Source organism: Cynara cardunculus, assembly GCF_001531365.2.
Source record: "Cynara cardunculus var. scolymus isolate 2C chromosome LG 13, CcrdV1, whole genome shotgun sequence".
In the NCBI taxonomy this organism is placed as follows: Eukaryota; Viridiplantae; Streptophyta; class Magnoliopsida; order Asterales; family Asteraceae; genus Cynara; species Cynara cardunculus.
In genome coordinates, this window is record NC_037540.1 from 4291174 (window position 1) to 4300447 (window position 9274).

At 31.4% G+C, this 9274-nt stretch overlaps 1 protein-coding gene across 1 annotated transcript; it reads left to right on the forward strand.

The window, feature by feature from the left end:
- Positions 1-500: 500 nt before the first annotated feature.
- LOC112525516 (protein C2-DOMAIN ABA-RELATED 7-like) lies at positions 501-2303 on the forward strand. Its single transcript, XM_025135679.1, has 3 exons — positions 501-810; positions 1072-1167; positions 1861-2303. The coding sequence occupies exons 1-3, from the start codon at positions 700-702 to the stop codon at positions 2158-2160; spliced, it is 507 nt and encodes a 168-aa protein (XP_024991447.1). The 5' UTR covers positions 501-699; the 3' UTR covers positions 2161-2303.
- The last annotated feature ends 6971 nt before the right edge of the window (positions 2304-9274 follow it).

A 9274-nucleotide genomic window follows, 5' to 3' on the forward strand; every position in this document is an offset into this window, starting at 1 on the left:
ATAAAGCCATATTATAACATAGACTGAGATAAAAAATAAAATTAAATAAAAAACACAATGTATCTCGCTGCATTGCGCGAGTACGCTTCTAGTATTCTTAATATATCATATTATCATTTGGCAAATATGAGTGTACGGACCAGTTTATACGTACACCAACTAATTTTATACACTCTTGATTTTTTTTAAAAAGGTGTCCCAGTTTATGCCTCGACTAATCCCCGTAAATTGTGACCGTAAGAAATCAACCATGATAAATTCAACGGCCACAACTACTGTGTACGTCTTGAATCAAAACTTGAGCTGATTGAATATTTCAGGACCTCAACCACTACACAACAACCCTTAAACTTATGAGTAGCACAAACCACCATTCAATGTTTATAGAACAAAACCAAAGTCTTTAGAATTGTTTTTCTAAAATAACAAAAAAACAATCATTCTTGTGATAAGTGGCGGATGAGATTCCTTCAAGGGTGTGGTCTAAATTGATTGATTGATCTTACGCATACCTACCGACCGAATAAAGAAAGATTTGAGGGGTTGAGAAGGTCTTGTCCTACCTCTTTATTTGCGTCTAATCAACCCCCTCTTCTCTTTTTCTCTTTTTAGTTTGAAAAAAGAAGAAGAAAGTTAACAAAATTGAATTCTTCCATTCTTGAATTATTTAAAGTTATGCATATGACCGTATAGATTCGAATGGAAGGAGTATTGGGAATATTGAAGCTGCGTGTGAAGAGAGGGATCAATCTTGCGGTTCGTGATACCAAAAGCAGCGATCCTTATCTCGTTGCAACCGTGGATGGCCAGGTACATCTACTTACACGTTCACATATTCCGTATTTGATTAATATGACTTAGACGTTCTATAAAATTTCCATCTCATCATACATATATACAACACCTAATTTTTAGCCACACAGGAAGCTAATGCAAAAACATGTAACTTAGGACGGTTATAAATCATGAATTGGTTTGTGATTGAGGAACAAATTAATTTTAAGGTTTACGAAATGTGTAGGTTAGTTTTGAATGTTTAATCTCATATAAGGAACTTGTATCTTAATGCAGAAAACGAAGACCAGGGTTGTTAAAGGGAACTGCAATCCCGAGTGGGATGATGAATTGACTCTCACCTTGAGGGACCCCAATACACCAATCAACATTGTAGGTATCCACCCCATATTTGAAATTCTACATCCAAATTAAAATTATATATAGAGAAACTCAGGTTTAAGGGAAAATCGTAAAAAATTAAAAACGGAATACATCAATAATTATTCATCTGTATGGTATGCACATGTGAATATATGTAATTTGCAAGTAATTCGTTCTGTAAACCAGAAAACATCTTCAATTACTTGTATGCACATGTGTATACCATAGAGTGTTCCTTCAGTCTTTCATTTTTTTGGTTTTCCTTGAACCTCACACACACATACCCTCATACACACACTCTCTCTCTCTCTCTCTCTCTCTCTCTCTCTCTCTCTATATATATATATATATATATATATATAGTTTGTTTCAAATACAACATATCGCATTTGTACAACCAATGCAACCCAATAAATTGAGATATTTATGGAAATGATGAGAGTTCATTTATTATGATTTGAATATTTATGAAAGATGAATATGGTTTATTAGTTATGATCAATACTTTATATTAAGAAACAATCAAAACTTCTATGAAATCACATATTAATCAAATGAAATGGACGGTTGAAATTGAGTTGTATTGGTTGCACAAATGTCAAGGGTTGTATAATACCCAACCTCTATATATATATATATATATATGGCAACTTTTAATCATATACAGGATTCCAAAAATGTTACTTATTTGTTTGTTTTCAGGCTGTGTATGATAAAGATAGCTTTAGTAACGACGATAACATGGGGGTGACAGAGATTGATGTAAAACCGTATATAAAATGTCTACAAAGGGGTTTGGAGTTGAAGAACCTCCCGGATGGTACGAAACTGGAGCGTGTTCATCCCCAAAAGACCAACAACCTAGTGCATGAGAGTTGCATAGTTTTGGAGAATGGAAAAATTGTACAAGACATGACCCTTCGATTGAGAGAAGTTGAATGCGGTGAAGTTGTAATTCGAATGGAGCTGATTCCTCTTCCAGGTCGTAAATTATGTGTCTAGAACCATTCCATTCTCCTTCAATTTTTAATTTCGTGCTTAGCTATTAAGTAACGAAAAACAAAATATATGTTATCATCAGATATAAGATTATAGTACGTTCAAATACAATACGCTTAAAGTAATTTTATATTTTTGGATGAAAATATGTTGTTATTGCATTTTGGATTTATTTCTTAGAATACACGTCACAAGAAACAAGAGATTTAGTCATCACTAAAAGTCCATTTATCTATAAGTCGTCACTATAACTTGCGGGTGAACATATATTCGCTAAAGACTATTTGTCAAAGCTCACTTTTCTTGTAGTAACAATTAATGTTTTTAATGCCACTTACATGGTATCAGAGAGCAACGAATCCTATCTATATTCTTTTCTTTAGGGTGCGTTTGGTATCTAGACGGGCAGGACAAAACAATACATGATAGAACAACTATTCAACATTTTGGTAAGACAGAACTGTACAAGACATAACATATAAAATGATCAATTTACCCATAATAAGTTGTTCATATCTTTTATCTATTTTGATTAATTTATATGGTTTATTAAATTATAATAGAATAAATATTTTTATAACAAAATATTTCATTAGAAATTTTTCGTCAAGACGACTAAAATGATACAAAATTGAGAAGTTTATGTAGTTTCCAGTATTTATTTTATACATTTTCTATGTTACTTTATTATTATTATTATTATTATTATTATTATTATTATTATTATTATTATTATTATTATTATTATTATTATTATTTAATAGATTACATAGATTAACCAAACTATAGAAACCACATAAAAATAATACTTTGAGGATAAAATGCAATAAATAAAATTTAAATAATGAATAATTTAAAATTTTAAAAATAGTAAAGAAGGAAACATATTTGATATTCTAGAAAATGATTTTTTTTTAATATTATTATGTGGTTATAGTGGTAAAATATAGGTCTATTACACCTTGTTTCATTGGGAACATCCCTGTTCCACTTTGTTATATTTTGTTCCTGTTTGTTCGATATAAAAGTTCTGTCAAACATAAAACAATGATCCACCCTTAATTTACTACTCTCTATCATCACTACTTACCGAAGCTTCAAATTAATATCAAAATTTTGACTGATTAGTGAAAGATAACACTAGACAATTGTCACTACTTACCGACGGATACCATCGTTAATAATTTTAATTATTAACTTTATGCTTTACAAGTTATGTCAAATGTTATACACTCCCAATGGGTAATTGAGTGTCTTTTAAAGTTTTTATTCATCAGTAAATGTTATATATCACCAATGAATAAATAAAGATCTTTTATTTTTAATTTTCTTTGGACGTTCTTCGGTGATATAGAAGAATAAAAAATAAAATCTTGATCAACAAATAGTGTATACACAGTGAAGCCATAGGATACGAATGATTAACTGATGTTTTGAAATTTAATGTTGGTTTATCTTTTAAGTCATATTAAATTGTATGTATAATGTATAGTGAGTGATGTATACATGATGCAATCATGTTCATGTATAGTGTATAGTCATGTATAATGTATATTGTTCATTAGATAGTGTATACATTCATATTATAAATACATACATACCAAAATATACACGTATTATCGAAATATATATATATTTTTATATTTATATTTACATATATGGAAGCGAAATATCATGTAAGAAGGAGAGTTAAGGTAAGAAGCGTGACTCTGTGAGAAGGGTTCTGGACTCTTGATCATCTTTAATCTCAAACTCACCCATGAATCGTGCTTGATATATGGATTGATTCGGTGCATTTTATTTCAATGCATCTCATATTTTCACCGGAATCCAACCTCATACAGATACGTATAAACATATAGATATTTACATTCATATAGTACACGTATATATGTGTTCTTATGTATGTTTTTTGTAAAAGACAAAATTTCGATTAGTTTCTTTTTTTATATATAATATTCATCCTTAAACCGTCAGTAAAGTAGATTAATTTAGCCTTTTTCTTAATTAAAAGTTGTGTCCATGTAAATTATCAAATAAAAAGTTATGTTATCAAGTTTCAATTTCTTTTATTTGAAAATCCATCTTTTTCATTTTCATGTTGTTTTATGGTTAATTAGTAATTTAATTAAAAAATAAACAGAAATGACAAGCCCAGTTGAAGACTGGTAGAGACCACTGGCCCAACTTAGACATGCGTTTGGTTCCTTAGAGATGGGCCTTACACCCTTCTATAGGCCCAGTTCCAGGCCTGCTCAAGACCATATTTTAATCATTTTGAGATCTATCACGCAGGATTCAAGTGCTGTATGTTTTGGGGTTATGGGTTACAGAAGAATTATATCGTTAACTATATCCTTATCTATTAATTATATCATTTACAACCCTAATTTTATGTAGATCCACCGCTGGTATTACCCATTGAGCCCACAAATTCATATGTTTTCACCAGACTACGTAAATACATCTTGTGTTTTTTCTTTGTTGATTGTTGAGTTTGTCCAATTATAATTATAGGATCCAAATATATTATTAAATAGTACAAGATTTGGTCCTAAATTCGATAACACAAAAATAATGTTATACACAACAATCACCTTCATATACATTTCACACTTATAAAACTTTGATTAAAATAAAAAAAAAACCTATCAAAAACAATTATTTGTTGACCAAATCTAGATCTTATGCTTAGATTTATCTATATGTATAACTTGACATTACTAAAAGATTAAATTATGAATAATATAAATATTTGTCTTTTTATCAGGTGTGACACGTCAAATGAATACGTACGTAATAAATAAACAAATAAATCTTAAAAAAGTAAATTTTAATCAGGAAATCTTGAAAAAGTAAGAAAGGATGATATTACACATCTATATTTAGGCATCTGTTAACGATGTCATGATGTTAACCTTAAGCCTTGAATAAATAAAAATAAGAATTAATATAACAGATCTTAAAATGATTAAAATCAAGAGAAAATACAAAAGGATGAGAGTGGACCCCTTCGTACGTTTTAAAATCCATAATTCTTCTCCATGTTCTAATCAGGATATATAATTTGAACGTATCTTTTTTCATCTTTGATCTTTTTTTTTGAATTAATTAAAAATCAAACATGAATTTAAAAAAATGAGTTTACTCATACCAATATTACTGCTATAAAAGGCTGATGGTGTGTGCTTATTTCATATACGACTTCTAATAATGTGATCAAGGAATTTATGCGTTGATACACATATACGTCTTTGACTAATAAAAACGTGAAGTATTTAAAAAATTAAATGGTGAAGAGATGGCTACTTGTGGATATGTTTTTGTGGCTCCCATCATTTCATTTCAGGCATTAATCTTCTGTTGAAATATGTGGTACTATACGTAGAAGATCAACAATTAGTGAAAAAGAAAACGATAATACCGATGACAATGGCTATAGAGAAAGAGGATCATTTCTTTGACAAACAAAACCAAAATGCATTAATATACATTCTTGACCCCCCTTCTAACGGCATATAAAATCAATCAATTTGATGAAAATTGTATATAGTATATAAAACTGTAAATAATTTTTTAAGAAGAGAAAAATGGTAAATTTATAGATTTATTAAAAGGGTTTTTCTTCGGCCTATTTTATAGCCGGCAATAAGTCTAAATGACTAACGGTCAAGGATTCAATTTTTGATTAATTAAACACATTTCATTTTTCCATGGTATCTCTTTCCATTCCTCATTTCTTAGGCGCTACATGGCCTATTTCTCTTGGTTTCTTCAAGCGTCCATCTAGGCTTCACGACTATTTCCAATCATAAATACCCTTTTTTTTAATAAAAAATAGGGAAAAGTCCAAAAAAACTCAATGAACTTTACTGTTTAGAATGATTAAGTCATTGAACAATTTTTTGGAACAAATAAATCCTTGGACATTTTAGAATCTGTTAAATAAGTCATTGGACTTTACAAAACCTGTTAAATAGATTCTCATTCCTTAAAATTGTAACTTGTAACCTGAATAGAAGGTAACCTTAAATTAAAAAAAAAAAAACTTAAAAAATTCTAAAAGCTCTTGACTACTCATATCCCCGTGACCATCGCTCCCTCCCGTCTCCTTCTCCCTTTAGCACACCATCGTCTCCATCGCCGCCGCACCACCCTGTCGCCGCCCCTGTCTCTGCACGTCGCCACCGTACCACCTCGTTGCCGCCCCTGTTGCTCGTCTAATCAGGTTTGCTCTAAAATTACATTTCATTTTTTTGTAAGAAATTTCTGAGATTGAATGGTAATATTGTTCCTGGAATTATCTTGTTCTCTGTTCTGAGATTGATTCTGTCAAAAGATTACATTAGCCAAAGAGGTGCAGACTAGATAAAAATAAGTTATCATGTGGAATCACACTCACAGAACTTACAATGTTTTTCTTCTCCTACTTTTTATTGGAGTTGCTTTTCCTTCTCCTACTTGTATTTCATTCTCATCGCACATGCATATTACTATATACCCACTGTTTATAGCCTTCCGCAAGTATAATGGCATTCCCTTTACTACATAATTAGAGGGTAAGTCATGAAGGGGAGATACAGACTCGTTCCTAAAAAGTAACCTAAGATGTGTATCAGGTCAATGGCCATTAGAAGATATAAACAGTCCAACTTGGTTGTGCAATGGGAAACTATGCATCATGTCGATCAATGTGATATCATGCAACTACAGTGTGATAATGGAACATGTATACATATTGGGTAAGATTTTAATAAATTTAACACTATCATTTACTTATTGGGTAGTTCATCGAAACGATATCGTATGCAACAATTTACCTGATAAGCGCTTACCGTGGTAAGAGTCTTATCCCTTACTTAGCGGGTAAGACTCGTGGTCTTTGTCTCGCTTTTACCGGGTAAAATTTTTGGTACTTACCATATTCATCCGGGAAGATAATGAAACTTGGTGTTCATTTACCCGAGTAAGCGTTTGGTAAACGGCCCCTAAAACAACTTGTAGATATTACCAAGTTGTTCCCTATTATCACATCTTATCTCACTCTCTTTTATCTTCATCACCATTTGGCTGCTTCATTTGATGGCAGTTAGTTAAATTTGCTTCATATAAATATTGTATGGATAGTATTTCCATTGAAGTGTAAGACCCATCTTAAATCAAGTACATGCAGAGAACAATCAACAGCAGCAACAATTTTGAGTTGTCGAAATTATCATTATTACCCACTTGACTTATCATACTCATGCCATCCGAATTAGTTCACAGTAACATGAACCAAGTAGCTCACAGAGACCAATTTTATATGTATTATATTTCTTGATTATCACCCACCAGTAAAAATTTTACTTTGTAAGGACTTGTTTAAAGTTTAATATAGTTCTTAATTGTTATAGAAGGTGTGAAAGCCATAAAATTGTATAGTCATCCTCTTCTCAGTTTAGCTAGTTTCAAGGGATATTTTGGTTGATTTTGTGACTTAAATATATAATCCTAGGGGACAGGGACATCCTTGGATCTAAAGATTGGCAAAAAAGAAGCAAACTTTAAGACTTAGATATATGGATACAACTTCACGTTCACAATCAGCAGTCTATATGAGTTTCAAAAACATTCAGTGGTTTTTAGTCTTTATTTGTACATATAGTCATCCATTATGTTTTCATCGGTGAATCGTGATGAAATTGTTATTTTTRTTTACARAATGATATCTGATTGCGATGGTGATTATAGTGATGATCCTTGCTATGAAATAGACGATAATTCAAGTGAACATATGTCAGATTCTTTATCTCTAGACCTTGAAGATGAGGATGATATAATCAACTTAAATAAAACAGTTGAGGATCAGTTTCTAAATAAGTTTTGTATTGTAAACACGATTGACAATGTTGAGTTTAATGTGAAAAAGAGGTGAAAAAGGCAATAGAGGTAGACCAAGACTCAACATTCCAAAACCGACTACAACAAGAAGAGCCAATAAAGGTGGAAGAGGCAATAGAGGTGAAAAAGACAATAGAGGTGGGAGGATACCATCATATGTAGGGGTCTCTTACAATCCAGTCACGGGAGAAGCAATGATTGGGGTAAGCCATTATTTGTTTTTCAGGAAGCAATGATTAGGGTAAGCCATTATTTGTTTTTCAGATTCAAGTAACATTTTTTATGACTATTGCTTACACTTTATTTTCATCATTAAAGACATCCTCAGGTGTGCCTGTGCCACAGCCAGCATGGCCCGAAAGCATCCTACCGTATTCAATTTCAAGAGAGGCTGTTGTTAATGATGAAGACCGTGATGAAGGTGATACTACTGTTGGTGATGAAGAACATCATGAAAGTGATGATGTTGTTAGACATCAAGAAGGGTTACAAGAAAGTCAAATGACTATATCTTCACCAGAATTTAATGATGCAAATGAAGAATAGTTCATACCATGACCTTAACATAGATTAGGCATTACTTTGGTATATTTTAGACTTTTAGTATATTTTGGCGTAACTTTTGGTATATTTGGCGCAATTGTTGGTATTTTTTGGCATAACTTTTAGTATATTTGGCGCAATTGTTAGTATTTTCTTGTGCAACTTTTGTTACATATTTTGGTTCAACTTTTGGTATATATTTTGGTTTAACTTTTGGTATAATTATGCCCAAAATTTGTACGCATATTATTATGCTTTGGATACAACTTTTATATTTTGCGAATAGTAATGAGAATGATATATTTGTTTTTTTTTTATAAATGTAAGTACTTTTTTCGTTCAAAGAATATTTATGGACTTGATCGTTCAAAATATGAAAGTCCATTGGTTTTTTCGGACTTTTTTGTAACACCCTCATTTTCACCATGAGTTGTGTCACGTCATTCTCATTAAATAGTAATAAATAACCCCAAGATATAGTGGCTAATAAAGCCTTATTACAGCAGAAGTCTTACAAATTCAATTAAAATTAATAACTCAACGCTAACCCGTCCCATACCGAGTTACATTACAAAATGAGTTTAAGCATAAACCTAACCATCCGAAATATAACAATAATATAATTATCTAGGAGAGAACCTCGCTCTTGTCCACCCTTGAACCTCTTGCACCTGAGATGCATACTAATAGT